We start from the raw sequence: 25238 nt of genomic DNA on the forward strand, positions 1-25238 counted from the left end.
ACCGAGGCTATTTTGTCCGGTCGTGATGGTCAAGTGGATTAAGGCGTCTTGTACATACCAGTTGCGTTGCTTCTGGGAGTATGGGTTCGAGTCACTTCTGGGGTGTGAGTTTTCAGTTGCATATTGTCCTGGGGACCATTCAGGCTTGTTCGCATTTGTGTTCCTCACGTGTGCCCCAAAGAATGAGGTGATTTGGTAAAATGCTATGCCCAAGATTACTATCCGAGTGCCGGCGGTGGGGTGGTTCAAATAGCCTCGGCTATCACCTCATTATGTCCGGTCGTGATGGTCAAGTGGATTAAGGCGTCTTGTACATACCAGTTGCGTTGCTTCTGGGAGTATGGGTTCGAGTCACTTCTGGGGTGTGAGTTTTCAGTTATATATATATATATATATATATATATATATGTCGTACCTAGTAGCCAGAACTCACTTTTCAGCCTACTATTCAAGGCCCGATTTGCCTAATAAGCCAAGTTTTCCTGAATTAATATATTTACTATAATTTTTTTCTTATGAAATGATAAAGCAACCCTTTTCTCTATGTATGAGGTCAATTTTTTTTTATTGGAGTTAAAATTAACGTAGATATATGACCGAACCTAACCAACCCTACCTAACCTAACGTAACCTATATTTATAGGTAAGGTTAGGTTAGGTAGCCAAAAAAAGCTAGGTTTGGTTAGGTTAGGTAGGTTAGGTAGACGAAAAAACATTAATTCATGAAAACTTGGCTTATTAGGCAAATCGGGCCTTGAATAGTAGGCTAAGAAGTGCGTTCTGGCTATTAGGTACGACATATATATATATATATATATATATATATATATATATATATATATATATATATATATATATATATATATATATATATATATATATATATATATATATATATATATATATATATATATATATATATAAACTACCAGAATGAACTATAAATCAATTTACAGGGCCTACTGTGCACTATTCAGTGTACAATTGAACAGCTGAAAGGTTGCTACTTAACAGAGGCCGCAGCTGTTTTATATATAAGGATTCCATTACACTCAAATCTGACTGGCCATTCATACAAGTGTCCAGAATTTTAAAATCAGATTCCAGCAGAGAATGATTAAACTCATAACAATGGTTTCTAATCTCCGAAAATGCTGGTTTAGACAATGGTAATCCAGTCCTAAAAGATAATCCCCGGTGCTCAAGTATCCTAATCTTAAAGTTCCGAATGGAACTCCCGATATATCCAGCATTACAGCTGGAACAAATATACATATATACGACATTTGATATATATGTATAATTGTTCCAGCTGTAATGCTGGATATATCGCGAGTTCCATTCGGAACTTTAAGATTAGGATACTTGAGCACCGGGGATTATCTTTTAGGACTGGATTACCATTGTCTAAACCAGCATTTTCGGAGATTAGAAACCATTGTTATGAGTTTAATAATTCTCTGCTGGAATCTGATTTTAAAATTCTTGACACTTGTATGAATGGCCAGTCAGATTTGAGAGTAATGGATTCCTTATATATAAAGGAGCTGCGGCCTCTGTTAAATAGCAACCTTTCAGCTGTTCAATTGTACACTGTATAGTGCACAGTATATATATATATATATATATATATATATATATATATATATAGGGGTACCACCACTGGTTTAATTAAAGGGACCCACATCCTCGAAGAAGAAAATAAATAGTGTTCAGAGAAGACCTTGTGGATTCTCACTGAATACTTTAATCTTTTCCTCTCCTACCACCCCTATTATTTTTTTTTTGTTTTTATTTGATTTTATTGCAATGTTACAGTTTACAGAAAACACACACTTATATAACAATATACCAATCAGTGTTCGAAGACCTCGTCCAGTTCCTCGGGGGTCGGGTGCGTACCCAAGATACAACACGCATTTCCCCTCAGAACAGCGACACTGAGGCGCTGGAACATAAAACTGGCCGCTCTTGGGTCTCTAGTCTTCCCAATGAGTTCCTCGCCCAGGTTTCCGGCAATGGGAAATATATTATATGTTCCACGATTTTTTTTGTTCATGATGCAAAGGAAGTATTTACTTGAGACAAACCAAAGTAGCATTAGTTGTCAATACTTAAGTCATCATTAAATTACGTTAAATAAACAAGTCAAAACAAACAGTATTTAAAAAGTATTTGCAATGAAAAATGCTCGTTTTGCCAAAATGCATTCACAGCTTTCAATCTAAAATTGGAATGTTATCACTCAGGAACAGGACATGGACGAACCTTGAATTTAGTTTAGGAGTTGATTTAAATAATAAGAACGTTTGCACCTGTCACTGTAAAGGAGTCGACCTGGATATAATTGTCCAGATTATTATGACAGGTCCAGACTACATGTCTGGACATAATTGTCCAAACATGTAAACAAAACCTGAGAAGTATATAAACATCTTGCTCGATGGATTCTAAAACAAAACAACTGTCAACAGAGCAGTGTGTAGTGTGTCATGGCAATCATCATAACAACTAATTTGTTGTGATGGTGGCTGGTGAGTGAAGTAAAGACTGTACTGTGGTGAAAGTTAAATATTATCATTTATTGGGAGATCTTTGAGAGTTTCAGCCTGAGAACGTCATCCTCGTTCTATACGGTTCAATAGCAGCTTTTTGTTTGAAAAATAATTCTCGAGGCTTCTTGTCAAATCATCTGTCTTCTTCTCGTGTATTAGTAATTCTGATAAGTTTGGACATCAAAGTGGTTCTTTCTTGTATTCCCTCTTAATTTATTTCGAATATTATCCATCTTGAAGGTAAATATTTATTGTATAATCTGCTTCATTAATTTTATAGTGTTTGCTCATAGAAGTTAGAATTCCTTTATATAACAAAAATCATGAGTCATTTAATTAGAGTCTGCCACTCTGTAATGAATACTCGTAACATTGATTTGTATTCTATAAAATCATATTTATTGTGTCTTGGATAATTTCATTTAACTTTTGCTTATTTTACAAAAAATGCAAAATTAATGAATTATTTAAATTTTTATTATGTGATAAGCCAAAAAACATTGTTGCTTTGCGAAACATTCATGATTTAAGCACATAAAGTATTATGAATAAAGATCAAGTGCTCAAGCGTTCAATTTTATGTTTGGTGTGTTTAAATCTCCTACAATTACTAATACTATAGCTTTTTACTAATTGTAATTAATCCGGCAAAAGAGTTTTGTCTTTCATTTTAAAAACTTATTCAGTATTAAACTCGTTCATTAACGTCAATACCATTGTAATTACCATTATTGTCCAGACAATAAGTCATAATAACTGGGCTGAAAATTAGATTCACACCCCACAAGTATTACAAGAAAGGAAGGTAAGTTAATTATGATGAACACGCAAAGCCTCACAAAAGGGAATGCGAGGACAAGGATCTGGGAAAGTTCGGAGGGAAGGAATGGTGCTCAGCCACTTGAACGTTCGGGGATTGAACGTCGACCTGCACTGCGCGAGGCTTACGCTACACCGACCAGACCAAATGCAAAGAAAGTGACAACAATTCAGTCAGTCATGGACCACGACTTGATAATGGTCCGAGATGGATTTAAGCGTCGGCGCTTCCTTTCTTATACACATATGGGTTGGGTATTTACCACAGTTGTGCCCACCTACCGTTGCCGTGCATGTGAAGCATGATAGCAGCATACAGGTCACCGCTGTCCAGCTTGATGAGGTCTCCTCCAATACCCTCACAGATCTGACGCTTCGTATATCACGTGCCAGTGTTTACGTTATCAAAATGGAGGCATCTGCCGCCCACTTCTTCGAACAGTTCTGGACACACTAACTGGAAGACGGGGATGGGTCGCAGTATTAAGAAGTATGACTTTTCCTGTGTATAACCAATTTGTTGGCCAATATTCATTAATTTATTTACTAGATGGGGTATCCGATAGTGCTCGGGTCGATCCGGTGCCCAGGTCTCCCATATATATATATATATATATATATATATATATATATATATATATATATATATATATATATATATATATATATATATATATATATATACATATATATATACATATATATATATATATATATATATATATATATATATATATATATATATATATATATATATATATATATATATATATATATATATATATATACTCTCTCAATTTTATTATACCCTCTCAGTCTCTTCCTACGTATACCCTCCACATCTCCATCACTATAAATATCTTCCCACCATCTATATTCCCAGCTGATAAGGGGCCTGACAGCTGAGTGGACAGCGCTTTGGATTCGTAGTCCTGAGGTTCCGGGTTCGATCCCTGGTGGAGGCGGAAACAAATGGGCAGTTTCTTTCATACTGATGCATCTGTTCACCTAGCAGTAAATAGGTATCTGGGAGCTAAGACAGCTGCTTCCTGGGGGTGTGTAACAAAAAAAAGAAGCCTGGACGAGGACCGGGCCGCGGGGACGCTAAGCCCCGAAATCTTCTCAAGATAACCTCCCTCCTACCCACACACCCTCCCTATGTTCCCTACATACCCCCTCGATGTCCTCTTATATACACTCGCCATCTCCTCCCACCACCCACTTGCTCCTCCCCGTGTCCTCCCTCTCTGCCCACACACACTCTTCCCTGTCTCCGATCCCAACCTGCCTACACATGATCTTCCACGTCTCCCACATTCCTGCTCACATGTGCACTTTCCACAGCGCCTCTCTCTCTGCCCATACACGTCACTCCCGTGTCATTATAACAAAACGTTTGAGCCCAGGAAAGGAAACCTGTCATCAGAACATACGTTTTGAAAATCAATATATTAAATCACAATTGCATATACTACTTTTAAAGTCTATAGAATTTTGTCAGAACATTTCACATCCACTAACTTCATGAAGGATGGGCATTGGTGCCATGCCCCTCTCCAGGGTGGCAATGGACCGACCCCGACTCCTTTATGAAAACCCTCAATAAAATCAACATTTATCCTGTAAAGTTTAATGAGGCGGGCCCCAAGAGCTGGCATCCAGCCTCGGACAGACAAAATAACAAAAAAAAAGAGTAAGGAATCAGACAGACATTCTATGTTACAGATATAGATTGTACAAGATAAACCTTATTTGCTCTTCGTGGTTGCTATCAAGCAGTGTTTGTCCTGCAATTACAGCGAGAGTCAAGCCTCACCTGCGGGCTGTGGGTTACCTTCCTGCTGCGTGCCAGTAGCGACTGATGACCCTGTAAACATTATGGACGCTGTTAGTGACCTACTGGACTGTGGGTAATGTACAGAAGGTAGACGGGATGGTCTGGCTGACCACCATGACCCGAGGGACAGACCTCAGCTACGACTGAAGACAGTGTAGTCATATAACCTCCCTCAAGTTTAGATCAGTCGCCCCATGTGGTAACCACTTCCTTCCTCAACTCTGTAGAAACACAGAATCACAGAGCAACAGATGCGTGCGAGTAATGTCCGCGACCTGAAGAGATCTTGTCCAAGTGGCATACTGACCAGCCTCTATTGTGACATTGTATATTGAAACATGAAGAGACTAAGAGTTTACAGTATGTTTCAGAACTACTGAGGTACTTATAGCCAACTACCAGAAAACTCTAATGGTAAAAATATTCCAGTAATGAACAGATTGTAAATGCCGTTTCCTGTTTCACACGAAGTTGTAAAATGTTTAATTCGGATGACAAGAAGGTGTTATATGACAGGTTAGCAATATATGTCAAATGGTTGATTGACATAATAGATTTCGGTTTAGTGCTGGGTTGAAGGCCTATCAAGAGCGCGTGGGTATTAGGTCCACCACAACAGCTTACTGAGCAATCAGCAATGTATATACAACTCTTTGGGCATGTATCCTTTCCCGACATAGATAAATACATATGGATAAATATACAGTTTACGGGCTCACTATAGCCCGTGCTACATGGACATTTCGTTCTGAGTAGCTGAATCTAAAACAACAACAACAACAATTATACAGAGTTTATACACTAGCTGTTGAGTATACTCCCCCAGGAGGAGCAGCAGGAGGTAACAGTGGTCCATGGTGACTGGTGACTGGTTGTATTGTGTGACGGGCGGCAGCGTCACGCTGTTTTTATACCAGACCATCACCTATTCTCCACCCCCCAGGGTCACAACTGAGCCCCTTCCTCCACCCCACCTAGGGCCACACTTGAACCCCTTCCTCCATCCCACCCAGGGCCACACTTGAACCCCTTCCTCCATCCCACCCAGGGCCGCACTTGAACCCCTTGCTCCATCCCACCCAGGGCCACACTTGAACCCCTTCCTCCATCCCACCCAGGGCCACACTTGAACCCCTTCCTCCATCCCACCCAGGGCCACACTTGAACCCCTTCCTCCATCCCACCCAGGGCCACACTTGAACCCCTTCCTCCATCCCACCCAGGGCCACACTTGAACCCCTTCCTCCATCCCACCCAGGGCCGCACTTGAACCCCTTGCTCCATCCCACCCAGGGACACACTTGAACCCCTTGCTCCATCCCACCCAGGGCCACACTTGAACCCCTTCCTCCATTCCACCCAGGGCCACACTTGAACCCCTTCCTCCATCCCACCCAGGGCCACACTTGAACCCCTTCCTCCATCCCACCCAGGGCCACACTTGAACCCCTTCCTCCATCCCACCCAGGGCCACACTTGAACCCCTTCCTCCATCCCACCCAGGGCCACACTTGAACCCCTTCCTCCATCCCACCCAGGGCCACACTTGAACCCCTTCCTCCATCCCACCCAGGGCCACACTTGAACCCCTTCCTCCATCCCACCCAGGGCCACACTTGAACCCCTTCCTCCGCACCAACCAGGGCCACCCCTGAACCCCTTCCTCCATCCCACCCAGGGCCACACTTGAACCCCTTCCTCCGCACCAACCAGGGCCACCCCTGAACCCCTTCCTCCATCCCACCCAGGGACACACTTGAACCCCTTGCTCCATCCCACCCAGGGCCACACTTGAACCCCTTCCTCCATCCCACCCAGGGCCACACTTGAACACCTTGCTCCATCCCACCCAGGGCCACACTTGAACCCCTTGCTCCATCCCACCCAGGGCCACACTTGAACCCCTTCCTCCATCCCACCCAGGGCCGCACTTGAACCCCTTGCTCCATCCCACCCAGGGCCACACTTGAACCCCTTCCTCCATCCCACCCAGGGCCACACTTGAACCCCTTCCTCCGCACTTCCCAGGGGATGAGAGGGAACCCCCTCCTGCTCCATAACCTTCATATCCTCTGAGGTGTGGCTCAGTCTGCGAAAGTAACATCTGCAGTTTATCTATATAAATAAAAAGGTAAATGTTCGTTTGTGCAAAACCGCTAATCTCCGAAAGTTCTTCACTGACAGTTTTGAAATTTTGACACAACATTGCATTCCAATAGGTAGGTCTTTTTATATACCTACTGTATAGATGCCTCCCCTGTGACAGGTAAAACTATGCTTTTTCTTGAAAAACAGCACCATCTGTTGCATGTAAGAGCAAGACACATGCTATACTAAATATGTTACAATTCCGTATGCAGGCGATGAGTCACAATAACGTAGCTGAAGTAGTTTGACCAGACCACACACTAGAAAGTGAAAGGACGACGACGTTTCGGTCCGTTCTGGACCATTCTCAAGTCGATTGTGTTACAATCGACTTGATTGTGTTACAATCATGTTGCAATTCCATTTCAATGTTTGTGATTCATTGATAAATTGAATTTTCATAGATTTTGATTTATTTTCATTTTGATTTATTTATTTTGTGCACATTGCGTTGGAATTGAACTGTGTTGTTTACCATACCAGTCATTTCATGAGTAGTTTATTTTTTTATTTTTTCATATTTTCATTTAATTTTTTTAACTGTTTTTCTTATATTTCAGTGATGAGAACATCAGATCACTTGATGTTCCCAATTTTCTGGTCGGAACATCAGACCATTTGGGAAGGCATCGGACGAGGGAGTTGGGAATTGTGGACAGGATGAGGGGACGGAAGTGAGAGATGGTGGGGAGGACGAGGGGACAATGGAGGGGGTAATGGTGGGGAAGGACGAGGGGACAGGGGAGTTTGGGATGGTGGGAACGAGGGGAGTTTGGGATGGTGGGGACGAGGTGATGGGGGAATGGAGAATGGTGGGAGGACAAAGGGACAGGGGAGTGGGGCATGGTGGGAAGGAAGAGGGGATGGTGGAGTGGGGAATGGTTGGGTGGCCGAGGAAACGGGTGAGGGAGGAATGTAGGGAAGGACTTTGGAACAGAGAAAGTTGGAAGGAGCCACAGCAACGCGTGGCCGGGTACTGCTAGTATCTATATAAAATAATGTAACGATTGAAAATGATTCTCGGAACTGTTATTAATTTAATGGTGCAGAGGCGTTCGATGACGGCACTTAATTCTGTCACAATTACTCTAAGAAAATTTTGCGTGCATCCAGGAGATATTGTGAACATGTTCATGTCGGTGGTGAACATGTTCATGTCGGTGGTGAACACATCTGGTCGAAGAACATCTCTTCCTCTGTTGTTGTGGTTTGTTATCGCCTTCCTCATGCCATAGATGTAAGGTCATTTAATGATTCAGTGCTTACCTAAATTATTGTTGGGTAGATACAAACCCGTGACTTAAACCAGGCACTCACATCTGGCCTTCATAACAGGTCCTCACGCCAGGCCCTCATCACACTAGCGTAACTCATTACTGTATTGACGTAAGATCTGTGACAAACAGCATATCAATGTTTACTTAAGAGTCTCAATGTGAGGGAGACGTCAGCCGGCGATGCTTCCCAACACTGACGGCAGCTGTTGCTTCACACACACACACACACACACACACACACACACACACACACACACACACACACACACACACACACACACACACACACACACACACACACGCACGCACGCACGCACGCATGCACGCACGCACACACACACACACTTACACACACAAGGAGACTAAGGAGCCAGAGCTCAACCCCCGCAAACACAACTAGGTGAGTACAACTAGGTGAGTACACACACACACACACACACACACACACACACACACACACACACACACACACACACACACACACACACACACACACACACACACACACACGCACGCACGCACACAAAAGCGTGGAGAAACTATAGGAATAACAGGACACCTGAGAGCAGAGAAAGATACTAGAGTGTTAGGAATGAATATGTTAGGATGAGAAGAGAGACAGAAAGACAATACGAAAATGACATCGCAAGCAAGGCAAAGACTGAGCCTAAAGTGCTTCACAACCATGTCCGGAGAAAAACAACAGTAAAGGAACAGGTAAGGAAATTAACGACAGGGGCAGAAGGATTCACTAAAAACGACAAGAAAGTGTGTGAGGAACTGAATAAGAAATTCCAGGAGGTTTTCACCTTAGAGCAAGGAGAAATTCCAGAGATAAGCGAGGGAATAGTTAACCAGGAACCACTGGAAGAGTTTGAGATTACCAGCGGGGAAGTAAGGAAGTGTTTACTAGAGATGGATGTGACAAAGGCTATAGGCCCAGATGGAGTCTCCCAGATGGATACTAAAGGAAGGAGCAGAAGAACTATTCCTGCCACTCTCCACAGTGTATAACAAATCACTGGCAACAGAGGAACTGCCAGAAATTTGGAAAGCAGCTACTGTAGTCCTGATACACAAGAAAGGGGATAGAAAGGAGGCACAGAACTACATACCATGCAAGCTGATGGAGAAGATTGTGCGAGGAAAGCTAGTGGAACATCTGGAACGAAAGAACTTTGTAACACAGCATCAACATGGGTTCAGGGATGGCAAGTCCTGCCTCACAGGGTTACTTGAATTCTACGACCAGGCAACAAAAATCAAGCAAGAAAGAGAGGGTGGGCAGACTGCATATTTTTGGATTGCCAAAAAGCCTTTGATACAGTACCACACAAGAGGCCAGTGAAAAAGTTGGAGATGCAGGCTGGAGTGAAAGGGAAGGTACTCAATTGGATAAAGGAGTACCTAAGCACCAAAAGACAACGAGTCAATGTGAGCGGTGAGGTCTCAGATTGGCGAGACGTTACAAGTGGAGTCCCGCAGGGGTAATCCTTGGACATATACTGTTTCTAATATATGTAAATGATCTCCCAGGGGGTAAAGACCCGTTTCTTTCAATGTTTGTTAATTATGCAAAAATTATGAGGAGGATTGAAACAGAGGATGATAGTAGGAGGCTACAAGATGACCTAGACAAAATGAATGAATGGTCCAACAACTGGCTGCTAAAGTTCAACCCGAGTAAATGCAAAGTAATGAAACTAGGCGGTGGAAACAGGAGGCCAGACACAGGATACATAATAGGAGTTGAAGTACTTAATGAAACGGACAGAGAGAAAGATCTAGGAGTTGATATCACACTAAACCTGTTTCCTGAAGCCCACATAAAAAGAATTACGTCTGCGGCATATGCGAGGCTGGCTAACATCAGAACAGCGTTCAGGAACCTGTGTAAGGAATCATTCAGAATCTTGTATACCACATATGCAAGACCAATCCTGGAGTATGGTGCCCCAGCATGGAGCCCGTACCTTGTCAAGCAGAAGACGAAGCTGGAAAAAGTTTAGAGGTATGCCACTGGACTAGTCCTAGAACTAAGAGGTATGAATTACGAAGAAAGGCTGCGGGAAAGGCACCTTAAGACACTGGAAGACCGAAAAGTAAAGGAAGATATGATCACAATCTACAAAATCCTCATGGGAATCGACAGGGTAGACAAGGATAAACTATTCAACACGGATGGACACGAACAAAGAGACACAGGTGGAGACTGAGTACCCACAAGAGCCACAGGGACTTTAGAGAGACCTTTTTCAGTGTCAGAGTTGTTAATAGGTAGAATGCATTAGGCAGTGATGTGGTGGAGGCTGACCCAATACACAGTTTCAAATGTAGATATGATAGAGCGCAGTAGGCTCAGGAAACTGTACACCAGTTGATTAACAGTTGAGAAGCGGGACCAAAGAGCCAAGATATGCTACTTCGTATGTAAGATATGCAGCTCCAGCCTGAGGTCCATATTTAGTTTGCGACGATAATCTCTTTCAAGAGAGATTGAGCCTGCTCTTCCCTACCTAAAGTTACGTAAAGTCTACAAGTATAAGATGCTACATTCAAGATACGTCACCAGTAGCACAAAAAGTTTTGACCAGGAGGCCAAACGTACCCTAACCCCCCCTACTCCACACACCATCCACGCCGGCTTGTCTTCAACCAGCCAACTACCCATCCCAGAATGCCTGCTCCTGATTGGTGACTTGCCGACCGCGCACCTGCACACTGCACCTCAGCGCCATCTACCTGAGTCGACGTCTGAGCCTGGACCAGCCATCAACTTCAGAATATTCTTTGTGCTCTTAGAGTTGACATCTCTCTCTGGCATACTAAGCTCTCTGGCTTTTGTATGCCAAGGGAGGTCTCAGCCATAGCCAATATTCTCAGCACCATTTCACCATTTATTATTTTGCCTCACATTGTTTTTGCATTTATCTTTGTTATTTTATTGCACTATTCATTTACCCGAGATTTGTCTTTATTTTCATTTATGTTTAAAGTAAATATTAAAGTTTCATTGTTCATACTTTGTGTTTTACGTGTTCCTCCCTCTAACTTACCACAGACAACAGGCAAGCAGTCTATCTTTTTTTTGTAAGTGTGACCAGGCATTGACACCTGCCATTGGAGGACGCCGAACATCAACACTCCAACACTTTCCCGTCACAAGTTAAACACAAGACAAAGGTAGGGACGATTCAGCGGTATGTCACCAGACTCGTCCCGGAAATGATAGATATGAGCTACAAGGAAATGCTGAAGGAGCTGAACCTCACGTCCCTGGAAAACAGAAGAGAAAGGGGAGACATGATAATCACCTACAAAATTATCCGGGGAATTGACAGGGTGGACAAAGACAAACTCTTCAGTATGGGTGGAACACGAACAAGGGGACACGTGGAAACTGAGTACCCAAATGTGCCACAGAGACGTTAGAAAGAATTTTTTCAGTGTCAGAGTAGTTAGTAAATTGAATGCACTGGGAAGTGATGTGGTGGAGGCTGACTCCATACACAGTTTCAATTGTAGATTTGATAGAGCCCAATAGGCTCAGGAATCTGTACACCAGTTGATTGACAGTTGAGAGGCGGGACCAAAGAGACAAAGCTTAAACCCCGCAAGCACAAATAGGTGAGTACAAATAGGTGAGTACACATAAACATATATACACACACACATACTTTCTGGGGCCGGTGGCTGAGGGGACTGCACGTTTGATACGTAGTCATGTGGACCGGGGTTCGATTCCCAGGACCGGCAGAAACAAATGGGCAAAGTTTGTTTCACCCCGATGCCCCTGTTACCTAGCAGTAAATAGGTACCTGGGAGTTAGACAGCTGTTACGGTCTGCTTCCTCGGGGTGTGTGTGGGTGTGGGGAAAGAAAAAACAAATTGGTAAAAGTTGATTGATTGACAGTTGAGAGGCGGGCCGAAAGAGCAGAGCTCAACCCCCGCAAGCACAACTAGGTGCATACACACACACACACACACACACACACACACACACACACACACACACACACACACACACACACACACACACACACACACACACACACACACTAAAGATTTCGGCAGCTAAACACAGATGCCGAAGAAATATAAGAAAATTCACTTTCGCAAACAGAGTGGTAGACGGTTGGAACAAGTTTGGTTAGAAGGTGGTGGAAGCCAAGACCGTCAGTAGTTTCAAAGCGTTATATGACAAAGATGCTGGGAAGACGGGAGACCACGAGCGTAGCTCTCATCTTGTAACTACACTTAGGTAATTACACTTAGGTAATTACATTTCCTGGGGAACTTCCCTGTGAGGCAGTAAAACACAAAATACTAACTATGGGAATGTAGTCCCTCCCAGACGACGACAGTAACTCTCACCAAGTAACAGTAACATTCAGTAACAACAAACAGAGCAATGCAAAAGATGTACAGTGACCACAACACAGCAGTTGCAACATCAGGATCTGCGGGTTGGTACAAGAATTCAACCAACTATGAACCACTTAGTTTGATGAAAGGGAGCAGTAGAGCAACAGAAGTACACTTACATCGCATCAGGCTTGGATATCCATGTGCATGGGAAATAGGCTTACAGGTTCCGGAAGATGAGAGGAAATATCAGCACTGTGGAGAAATGCCCGACAGACCACTGGAACATTATCTAACACAGTGCACAGTTACAAACCCATTAAGATTTCAACTTAGATTCAACAAAGCAGAAGTTGTTAAACACATATGGCAAAATCTTACTGAAGCGACCATACGAGTCATAAATACTCAGGCTCTGCCCAAGTAAAACAGAAACAAGCAACACTTAGTGGGCCAGCCAGAGGCTTAGGGCCCGCAGGAATATCCCTGCAAAAAAAAGTAACATAACATTCACAAACGCCTTCACGAGCGTCTCGCCGCCTTAACCCCTATACTATATTACTACACAGCCCAACCTCTTGCTTTGGTAGTACTTATAGTAACGGTGAGGCCCATAGTATATATACCGATGTACAACGCAATTAGAAAGTAGAAATTCGCACTATTGAGTTGGACAAACCGGAAAACAATTTTTACTTATGTTTCAAAGACAAACTAAATTACCCTAACACTTGCCTTCCAAGGCCTAATACACGATATTTGAAGCCTAATATAGTACATATGTGTGCTATTCTAGGCTTAGGAATATTTAAGTTTGTTTTTAGCTTCATTTTTATAAAATAATTCTTTACTAATCAGTATACTACTATCTAAAAGTTATGTACTAACGGATTCGTGCCTATTGACGATCGTCCCAATTGGTACTGTCTAAACAGGAGGATGGGTTGTTCTATATTGGTAAAATTTTCAGATTATTCCTCTATTCTCTCATTTTGTAATTATCTCTATTTGCTATAATTTTCTTTCTGCAATTGTTCGTTTACTGTGCTGGTGGCTGGGGAAGGGGGGGAGAGATTTGAGAGCTGGGGAGCAGGAAGGGGTTCAGGCGTGGGCCTGTGGAACGTGTGGGGCTGAAGCGGTGGCCTTGGGGGGTGGGGGGGGGGGGGGGAGGGGGGGGGGTGGGAGTGGGAAGGGGTGATGGTTTGGGTATAAAAACTGCATGACTGCCGCCCGCCCCCAACACATGCAGCCAGTCACCATGGACCACTCTTACCTCCTGCTGCTGCTCTTCCTGGGTAAGTATACTCCATGACCACTCCTGTTACAGGCGAGTTTTGTCTTGTGGGTCAATACCTGTTGCTATACTGAAGACAGACTGGCCAGACAATACTCTGGAGTCACACTTCACCGCAGATCGTCTGCTCGACGTTCTTCAGTTTCTGAAAGATGAAGAATCGGACATTATATGTCTCTGACCTGAAAATGTTGATCATTCAACGTTTAAAACTACTTAAATCGGTTAATATTTAAATGAAATTTTATATCGATATACAAAGTTAACTGATTTTTTTTTTCTTTTAGATATGGATAATGCTATGGGAAATAATTTCTTCTAAGTCAAAGAACACTGGAAACCATCACAAGTTGATGGATTTCCTCACAAATTTCTCAAGTTTTATCGTTATTAAAATGTCTCTATTTTATTGCATCGTAAGAGCTCATGGAATTTGTTTCCTAAAATACTTACAAGGTGAACATTATAGGAATAACATAATATACGCAAACTTACAGTATTATTTGTATCTATTAATGGAAATGTGTTGGAAGCCAGACTCTTGGGGCGAGCTTCACTAATGTTTTCGTAGTAAATGCTGTTGGGTAAATGCCCAACATGGGCGGGTATGGAGTGGCATGAAATTAACATCATCACGTGATACTGTGCCAAAGTAAGAAAGAAAGAGATAAAGGGGGAGGGAAAGCGAGATGGAAAGAAAGAGAGAGTAGGAACATAGAAAAAAAGAGATGGAAAGAGAGACAGAGAGAATTATCAGTGGAAAGCGTCAAGCCATTATGACCATATAGCAAGAGACAGACAGACAGACATAGAGAAAAACGCACAGACATGTGGAAGATGTGTGGTGCACGGGTCGACCCGGGCACCGCCGGGTACCCACATCTAATAAAGCTTCACTAACAAGTGATACAGTCACTAAAGTCTTCTCTTCTTCCCCAGGAGCAGCAGCCGTCGTTAATGGTGGCATGACAACTGTCTCCTCCAAGGCTGGTGGTAAGCAGTAGTTCCTCCTTAATGGTAGTTTGTCCTACACTGGTAGTTTGCCGTGCACTGGTAGTTTGTCCTACACTGGTAGTTTGTCGTACACTGGTAGTTTGTCCTACACTGGTAGTTTGTCCCACACTGGTAGTTTGTCCTACACTGGTAGTTTGTCCTACACTGGTAGTTTGTCCTACACTGGTAGTTTGTCCTACACTGGTAGTTTGTCGTACACTGGTAGTTTGTCCTACACTGGTAGTTTGTCCTACACTGGTAGTTTGTCCTACACTGGTAGTTTGTCCTACACTGGTAGTTTGTCCTACACTGGTAGTTTGTCCTACACTGGTAGTTTGTCCTACACTGGTAGTTTGTCCTACACTGGTAGTTTGTCCTGCACTGGTAGTTTGTCCTGCACTGGTAGTTTGTCCTGCACTGGTAGTTTGTCCTACACTGGTAGTTTGTCCTACACTGGTAGTTTGTCCTGCACTGGTAGTTTGTCCTACACTGGTAGTTTGTCCTGCACTGGTAGTTTGTCCTACACTGGTAGTTTGTCCTGCACTGGTAGTTTGTCCTGCACTGGTAGTTTGTCCTACACTGGTAGTTTGTCCTGCACTGGTAGTTTGTCCTACACTGGTAGTTTGTCCTGCACTGGTAGTTTGTCCTGCACTGGTAGTTTGTCCTACACTGGTAGTTTGTCCTGCACTGGTAGTTTGTCCTGCACTGGTAGTTTGTCCTGCACTGGTAGTTTGTCCTACACTGGTAGTTTGTCCTGCACTGGTAGTTTGTCCTGCACTGGTAGTTTGTCCTACACTGGTAGTTTGTCCTACACTGGTAGTTTGTCCCACACTGGTAGTTTGTCCTACACTGGTAGTTTGTCCTACACTGGTAGTTTGTCCTACACTGGTAGTTTGTCCTACACTGGTAGTTTGTCCCACACTGGTAGTTTGTCCTACACTGGTAGTTTGTCCTACACTGGTAGTTTGTCCTGCACTGGTAGTTTGTCCTACACTGGTAGTTTGTCCTGCACTGGTAGTTTGTCCTACACTGGTAGTTTGTCCTACACTGGTAGTTTGTCCTACACTGGTAGTTTGTCCTACACTGGTAGTTTGTCCCACACTGGTAGTTTGTCCTGCACTGGTAGTTTGTCCCACACTGGTAGTATGTCCCACACTGGTAGTTTGTCCCACACTGGTAGTTTGTCCCACACTGGTAGTTTGTCTTGCACTGGTAGTTTGTCCTACACTGGTAGTTTGTCCCACACTGGTAGTATGTCCCACACTGGTAGTTTGTCCTACACTGGTAGTTTGTCCTACACTGGTAGTTTGTCCTACACTGGTAGTTTGTCCCACACTGGTAGTTTGTCCTGCACTGGTAGTTTGTCCTGCACTGGTAATTTGTCCTACACTGGTAATTTGTCCTACACTGGTAGTTTGTCCTACACTGGTAGTTTGTCCCACACTGGAAGTATGTCCTACACTGGTAGTTTGTCCTGCACTGGTAGTTTGTCCTGCACTGGTAATTTGTCCTACACTGGTAGTTTGTCCCACACTGGTAGTTTGTCCTACACTGGTAGTTTGTCCCACACTGGTAGTTTGTCCTACACTGGTAGTTTGTCCAACACTGGTAGTTTGTCCTGCAATGGTAGTTTGTCCTGCAATGGTAGTTTGTCCCACACTGGTAGTTTGTCCCACACTAGTAGTTTGTCCTGCAATGGTAGTTTGTCCCATACTGGTAGTTTGTCCAACACTGGTAGTTTGTCCTGCACTGGTAGTTTGTCCTACACTGGTAGTTTGTCCTGCACTGGTAGTTTGTCCCACACTGGTAGTTTGTCCTACACTGGTAGTTTGTCCTGCACTGGTAGTTTGTCCAACACTGGTAGTTTGTCCTACACTGGTAGTTTGTCCTGCACTGGTAGTTTGTCCCACACTGGTAGTTTGTCCTGCACTGGTAATTTGTCCTACACTGGTAGTTTGTCCCACACTGGTAGTTTGTCCTACACTGGTAGTTTGTCCCACACTGGTAGTTTGTCCTACACTGGTAGTTTGTCCAACACTGGTAGTTTGTCCTGCAATGGTAGTTTGTCCCACACTGGTAGTTTGTCCCACACTGGTAGTTTGTCCTACACTGGTAGTTTGTCCCACACTGGTAGTTTGTCCTGCACTGGTAGTTTGTCCTACACTGGTAGTTTGTCCCACACTGGTAGTTTGTCCCAAACTGGTAGTTTGTCCCACACTGGTAGTTTGTCCTACACTGGTAGTTTGTCCTACACTGGTAGTTTGTCCCACACTGGTAGTTTGTCCTACACTGGTAGTTTGTCCTACACTGGTAGTTTGTCCCACACTGGTAGTTTGTCCTGCACTGGTAGTTTGTCCTGCACTGGTAGTTTGTCCTGCACTGGTAGTTTGTCCTGCACTGGTAGTTTGTCCTACACTGGTAGTTTGTCCTGCACTGGTAGTTTGTCCTGCACTGGTAGTTTGTCTTGTACTGGTAGTTTGTCCTGCACTGGTAGTTTGTCCTGCACTGGTAGTTTGTCCCACACTGGTAGTTTGTCCTGCACTGGTAGTTTGTCCTGCACTGGTAGTTTGTCCCACACTGGTAGTTTGTCCTGCACTGGTAGTTTGTCCTACACTGGTAGTTTGTCCCACACTGGTAGTTTGTCCTACACTGGTAGTTTGTCCTGCACTGGTTGTTTGTCCCACACTGGTAGTTTGTCCTGCACTGGTAGATTGTCCCACACTGGTAGTTTGTCCTGCACTGGTAGTTTGTCCTGCACTGGTTGTTTGTCCCACACTGGTAGTTTGTCCTACACTGGTAGTTTGTCCTGCACTGGTAGTTTGTCCTGCACTGGTAGTTTGTCCTGCACTGGTAGTTTGTCCCACACTGGTAGTTTGTCCTGCACTGGTAGTTTGTCCCACACTGGTAGTTTGTCCTACACTGGTAGTTTGTCCTACACTGGTAGTTTGTCCTGCACTGGTAGTTTGTCCTGCACTGGTAGTTTGTCCTGCACTGGTAGTTTGTCCTACACTGGTAGTTTGTCACACACTGGTAGTTTGTCCTGCACTGGTAGTTTGTCCTACACTGGTAGTTTGTCCCACACTGGTAGTTTGTCCTGCACTGGTAGTTTGTCCCACACTGGTAGTTTGTCCTACACTGGTAGTTTGTCCCACACTGGTAGTTTGTCCTGCACTGGTAGTTTGTCCCACACTGGTAGTTTGTCCTGCACTGGTAGTTTGTCCTGCACTGGTAGTTTGTCCCACACTGGTAGTTTGTCCTACACTGGTAGTTTGTCCTACACTGGTAGTTTGTCCCACACTGGTAGTTTTTCCTGCACTGGTAGTTTGTCCTGCACTGGTAGTTTGTCCTGCACTGGTAGTTTGTCCCACACTGGTAGTTTGTCCCACACTGGTAGTTTGTCCTGCACTGGTAGTTTGTCCCACACTGGTAGTTTGTCCCACACTGGTAGTTTGTCCCACACTGGTAGTTTGTCCTTAACTGGTAGTTTGTCCCACACTGGTAGTTTGTCCCACACTGGTAGTTTGTCCCACACTGGTAGTTTGTCCTTAACTGGTAGTTTGTCCCACACTGGTAGTTTCCTGCACTGGTAGTTTGTCCTACACTGGTAGTTTGTCCCACACTGGTAGTTTGTCCCATACTGGTAGTTTGTCCTGCACTGGTAGTTTGTCCTGCACTGGTAGTTTGTCCTGCACTGGTAGTTTGTCCCACACTGGTAGTTTGTCCTACACTGGTAGTTTGTCCTTAACTGGTAGTTTGTCCCACACTGGTAGTTTGTCCCACACTGGTAGTTTGTCCCACACTGGTAGTTTGTCCTGCACTGGTAGTTTGTTCTACACTGGTAGTTTGTCCTACACTGGTAGTTTGTCCCACACTGGTAGTTTGTCCCACACTGGTAGTTTGTCCTACACTGGTAGTTTGTCCTACACTGGTAGTTTGTCCCACACTGGTAGTTTGTCCTGCACTGGTAGTTTGTCCTACACTGGTAGTTTGTCCTACACTGGTAGTTTGTCCCACACTGGTAGTTTGTCCTGCACTGGTAGTTTGTCCCACACTGGTAGTTTGTCCAACACTGGTAGTTTGTCCTACACTGGTAGTTTGTCCCACACTGGTAGTTTGTCCTGCACTGGTAGTTTGTCCTACACTGGTAGTTTGTCCTACACTGGTAGTTTGTCCTTAACTGGTAACTTGTAATGCAAGAGTAGTTTTACCTTCACTAGTGGTTTTAACTTTGTTAGTAGTTTAACTTCACTACTAATCGTGTACAGCCCTATAGTGGACACATAAGGAGTACTGTTGTGTTAAGTGTTGTGGTAGACACACACACAGTGTACTGTTGTGTTAAGTGTTGTGGTAGACACACACACAGTGTACTGTTGTGTTAAGTGTTGTGGTAGAAACACACACAGTGTACTGTTGTGTTAAGTGTTGTGGTAGAAACACACACAGTGTACTGTTGTGTTAAGTGTTGTGGTAGACACACACACAGTGTACTGTTGTGTTAAGGGTTGTAGTAGAAACACACACAGTGTACTGTTGTGTTAAGGGTTGTGGTAGAAACACACACAGTGTACTGTTGTGTTAAGTGTTGTGGTAGAAACACACACAGTGTACTGTTGTGGTAGACACACACAGTGTACTGTTGTGTTAAGGGTTGTGGAAGACACACACAGTGTACTGTTGTGTTAAGTGTTGTGGAAGACACACACAGTGTACTGTTGTGTTAAGGGTTGTGGAAGACACACACAGTGTACTGTTGTGTTAAGGGTTGTGGAAGACACACACAGTGTACTGTTGTGTTAAGGGTTGTGGAAGACACACACAGTATACTGTTGTGTTAAGGGTTGTGGAAGACACACACAGTGTACTGTTGTGTTAAGGGTTGTGGAAGACACACACAGTGTACTGTTGTGTTAAGGGTTGTGGAAGACACACACAGTGTACTGTTGTGTTAAGGGTTGTGGAAGACACACACAGTGTACTGTTGTGTTAAGGGTTGTGGAAGACACACACAGTATACTGTTGTGTTAAGGGTTGTGGAAGACACACACAGTGTACTGTTGTGTTAAGGGTTGTGGAAGACACACACAGTGTACTGTTGTGTTAAGGGTTGTGGAAGACACACACAGTGTACTGTTGTGTTAAGGGTTGTGGAAGACACACACAGTATACTGTTGTGTTAAGGGTTGTGGAAGACACACACAGTGTACTGTTGTGTTAAGGGTTGTGGAAGACACACACAGTGTACTGTTGTGTTAAGGGTTGTGGAAGACACACACAGTGTACTGTTGTGCTCAGTTTTGTGTAAACACTAAAGATCGCTGGCTTGGGGTCAAGGTGCTTGCATATTACATTGAAATCGTCGGAACGTGATTAAGGAGATATAGAGATACACCCGCACAGTGGTGCTTTTCTGTGAACTGTGTGATGGGAACTTGTCATTTTCGCAACATAAACCCCATGCCGAGTATCTCCATACTCTCGCGGTTGTTTACAACACATGAAAGGTAGTCTGAAAAATTACCCACGACACAACAATACACTGATAGCTCTGGCTAGCCTCCAACTGCTGCCACTCTAGCTTCTTCCCTTATAAATAAAAGTAATCCTAACTTACAAGTTATTTCTCTATACCTGCAGGGAATAAGTTCCAGCTCCTGGACCACCCACTTAACTTTCAACTGACTGACATATTGCAACCGTGTGTAAATGTATGGCGTGTGTGTTTATGTGGTATGGAGCAGCCCGTCATCTCGCGTTGTCACAACGTCTCTAAAATTATGTACTAAATTACTAGAACTTAACCGCTTCTATGATTAATTGGACATCATATTTTGACGTTGTTTTCTTTTTTCGTCAAAATTGGAAGTGTTATTCGAGAGGACAAGTTGCACACAACTCACGATGCTTTTTTCATGTCAGGACACTCTAACTTTCATAGAGTGATTGTCGCAAATTACTTGAATCTTAAGTGTTGCTCAAGTGCCTATCCCAAGACAATGCTACCAGACCCCTGCTGTCTTCATGGTGCTCTCTGGCAGCTCGTCAGCTGACTGTCAGCAACTGAGATCTCTGGCAGCTGTTCAGTGCATGCATACAGCAGCCATCTTCATCAAGCATCAAAGGGATGATAAACACTCCAACTGTCTGTGTATAATATCTGTGCTCTCAATAACACACATTAGCGTGGGACCAGCTCTCAACACCCCATAATATTAATTAATATTGACTAAATATATCTGACCAAGATATACTGCGTGTTACGCTGTTGGAGAAGTACACATGAGTATTAAACCACTATTCAACATGGCCATAGGCCAGATCTGGCATCTACACTTGACCGTTCCTAACAAAGAGCAACAAAAATTATTACAGAAGAACACCTGGTCTTAATTATCCCCACAAATGTACGTAACTTCTGACTGTATCAGTCACTGACGCAACGTATATTAGAGGAAATCAAGGGTATCAGAGACGATATATTATACAACATATGATTAATATATAAAAAATTTCTAACGCTGTTTCAGAAATCTGGAATGGATATATTAATATAATAAAATCTTCCCAAATTATTTATGGCCAGTCAGTCAAGATTCATTAACTCTTGTTCGTACAATTCGACTATTAACACATTATATATATATATATATATGTCGTACCTAGTAGCCAGAACTCACTTCTCAGCCTACTATTCAAGGCCCGATTTGCCTAATAAGCCAAGTTTTCCTGAATTAATATATTTACTATAATTTTTTTCTTATGAAATGATAAAGCAACCCTTTTCTCTATGTATGAGGTCAATTTTTTTTTATTGGAGTTAAAATTAACGTAGATATATGACCGAATCTAACCAACCCTACCTAACCTAACCTAACCTATATTTATAGGTAAGGTTAGGTTAGGTAGCCAAAAAAAGCTAGGTTAGGTTAGGTTAGGTAGGTTAGGTAGACGAAAAAACATTAATTCATGAAAACTTGGCTTATTAGGCAAATCGGGCCTTGAATAGTAGGCTGAGAAGTGCGTTCTGGCTATTAGGTACGACATAATATATATATATATATATATATATATATATATATATATATATATATATATATATATATATATATATATATATATATATATATATATATATATAATGTCGTACCTAGTAGCCAGAACGCACTTCTCAGCCTATTATGCAAGGCCCTATTTGCCAAATAAGCCAAGTTTTCATGAATTAATTGTTTTTCGACTACCTAACCTACCTAACCTAACCTAACTTTTTCGGCTACCTAACCTAACCTAACCTATAAAGATAGGTTAGGTTAGGTTAGGTAGGGTTGGTTAGATTCAGTCATATATCTACGTTAATTTTAACTGTAATAAAAAAAAATTGACCTCATACATAATGAAATGGGAAGCTTTATCATTTCATAAGAAAAAAATAGAGAAAATATAATAATTCAGGAAAACTTGGCTTATTAGGCAAATCGCGCCTTGCATAGTAGGCCGAGAAGAGCGTTCTGGCTACTAGGTACGACATTATATATATATATATATATATATATATATATATATATGTCGTACCTAGTAGCCAGAACTCACTTCTCAGCCTACTATTCAAGGCCCGATTTGCCTAATAAGCCAAGTTTTCCTGAATTAATATATTTACTATAATTTTTTTCTTATGAAATGATAAAGCAACCCTTTTCTCTATGTATGAGGTCAATTTTTTTTTATTGGAGTTAAAATTAACGTAGATATATGACCGAACCTAACCAACCCTACCTAACCTAACCTAACCTATATTTATAGGTAAGGTTAGGTTAGGTAGCCAAAAAAAGCTAGGTTAGGTTAGGTTAGGTAGGTTAGGTAGACGAAAAAACATTAATTCATGAAAACTTGGCTTATTAGGCAAATCGGGCCTTGAATAGTAGGCTGAGAAGTGCGTTCTGGCTATTAGGTACGACATATATATATATATATATATATATATATATATATATATATATATGTCGTACCTAGTAGCCAGAACTCACTTCTCAGCCTACTATGCAAGGCCCGATTTGCCTAATAAGCCAAGTTTTACTGAATTAATATATTTTCTCTAATTTTTTTCTTATGAAATGATAAAGCTACCCATTTCATTATGTATGAGGTCAATTTTTTTTTATTGGAGTTAAAATTAACGTAGATATATGACCGAACCTAACCAACCCTACCTAACCTAACCTATCCTATCTTTATAGGTTAGGTTAGGTTAGGTAGCCGAAAACGTTAGGTTAGGTTGTCGAAAAAACATTAATTCATGAAAACTAGGCTTATTAGGCAAATCGGGCCATGCATAGTAGGCTGAGAAGTGAGTTCTGGCTACTAGGTATGACATATATATATATATATATATATAACTCACACCCCAGAAGTATATATATATATATATATATATATATATATATATATATATATATATATATATATATATATATATATATATATATATTTATGATCGATGTTCCCTTCGGGAATCTTAATTTTAAGATAAATAGGAAAACCAGGGATATACTGAACATCTTGTTTCAGAACCTTTACTCTAAAATGCATAACGTTTCGAATACTTCTCGTATTCATCATCAGATCTAAAAGAAAAAACAGAAATCACAATCAAATAGCTGGTAAACAAAGAACTCATACTGAATATAATTGCCTATCAAAAAAAGGAAAATGCTTAAAAAACAAAACACTTAAGCGCACTTAAAGTGATCAATATAAATAAAACTTATTAACTGTCACATATATTAAAACTAATTTAAAATCCATTAAACTACAAGATGAAATTTATAACTACTAAAACAAACCATTCCATTAAACTTACGTGAAGTGATCAGAAGTGAAACTTGATACCTAACACATAGATACTAAACACTATAACTAACATTCATATAATGACTACAAATCTACAAAAAATGTATGTAAAATATAAACAGAATAAACGACAATTATAAAGTACTAACCAAAATCATATAAAAACTCAAATATTAAATAAAATTAAATACCAAAAAAAGTATTATATATCCTAAATAAAAAATTATATTAATATACAATGTCAAGGTTTGAAATAAGTGAGAAAGGGCAAAGACATGGTACACTAAACAAAAAATTAAACTACCAAAATGAACTAAAAATCAAATTACAGGGCCTACTGTGCACTATACAGTGTACAATTGAACAGCTGAAAGGTTGCTATTTAACAGAGGCCGCCGCTCCTTTATATAGAAGGATTCCATTACACTCAAATCTGACTGGCCATTCATACAAGTGTCCAGAATTTTAAAATCAGATTCCAGCAGAGAATGATCAAACTCATAACAATGGTTTCTAATCTCCGAAAATGCTGGTTTAGACAATGGTAATCCAGTCCTAAAAGATAATCCCCGGTGCTCAAGTATCCTAATCTTAAAGTTCCGAATGGAACTCCCGATATATCCAGCATTACAGCTGGAACAATTATACATATATACGACATTTGAGCACCAGGGGGTAGGCACTTTATCTTTAAATTTAAAATAAGAGCCTATGATATTTGTGTTGACAAAAATAAATCTAAAGTCTACTTGAGGATAACACTGCTGCAACAGTCTCCTCAAACGACTCCTTACAGAAAAAAACAAGATGTTCAGTATATCCCTGGTTTTCCTATTTATCTTAAAATATATATATATATAAACATAGGTAAATAAATATATATATATATATATATATATATATATATATATATATATATATATATATATATATATATATATATATATATATATATATATATATATATATATATATATATATATTAGTATATTTTGGTAGCAGTCTTTCCTGTAGACATATATTATTAAATATGACCGAAAAAGTAAGATTAATAATTCTAACACGAATTTTCTCAATCTTTCGTACATTACGCTTCACTGTTGGAG

General features: G+C 41.7%; 1 protein-coding gene and 1 long non-coding RNA gene across 2 annotated transcripts in view; one reads left to right on the plus strand and one right to left on the minus strand.

Moving 5' to 3' along the window:
• Positions 1–3287: 3287 nt before the first annotated feature.
• Positions 3288–14442, minus strand: LOC138358547 (uncharacterized). Its single transcript, XR_011225439.1, has 3 exons — positions 14355–14442; positions 5191–5241; positions 3288–3831 (listed from the first exon to the last, which is right to left on the minus strand). It is a non-coding gene; the product is annotated as an uncharacterized lncRNA (long non-coding RNA).
• The window catches only part of LOC123750745 (C-type lectin domain family 6 member A), a 54338-nt gene continuing 43342 nt past the window's right edge, over positions 14243–25238 (plus strand). Inside the window, exons 1-2 of the mRNA XM_069316531.1 lie at positions 14243–14296; positions 15235–15288. Of these exons, the coding sequence (XP_069172632.1) occupies positions 14245–14296; positions 15235–15288 (106 nt within the window). The 5' untranslated portion in view covers positions 14243–14244. The remainder of the gene's footprint in view (positions 14297–15234; positions 15289–25238) is intronic.

The sequence above is a fragment of the Procambarus clarkii genome, chromosome 84 (genome assembly GCF_040958095.1).
Source record: "Procambarus clarkii isolate CNS0578487 chromosome 84, FALCON_Pclarkii_2.0, whole genome shotgun sequence".
Classification (NCBI taxonomy): domain Eukaryota; kingdom Metazoa; phylum Arthropoda; class Malacostraca; order Decapoda; family Cambaridae; genus Procambarus; species Procambarus clarkii.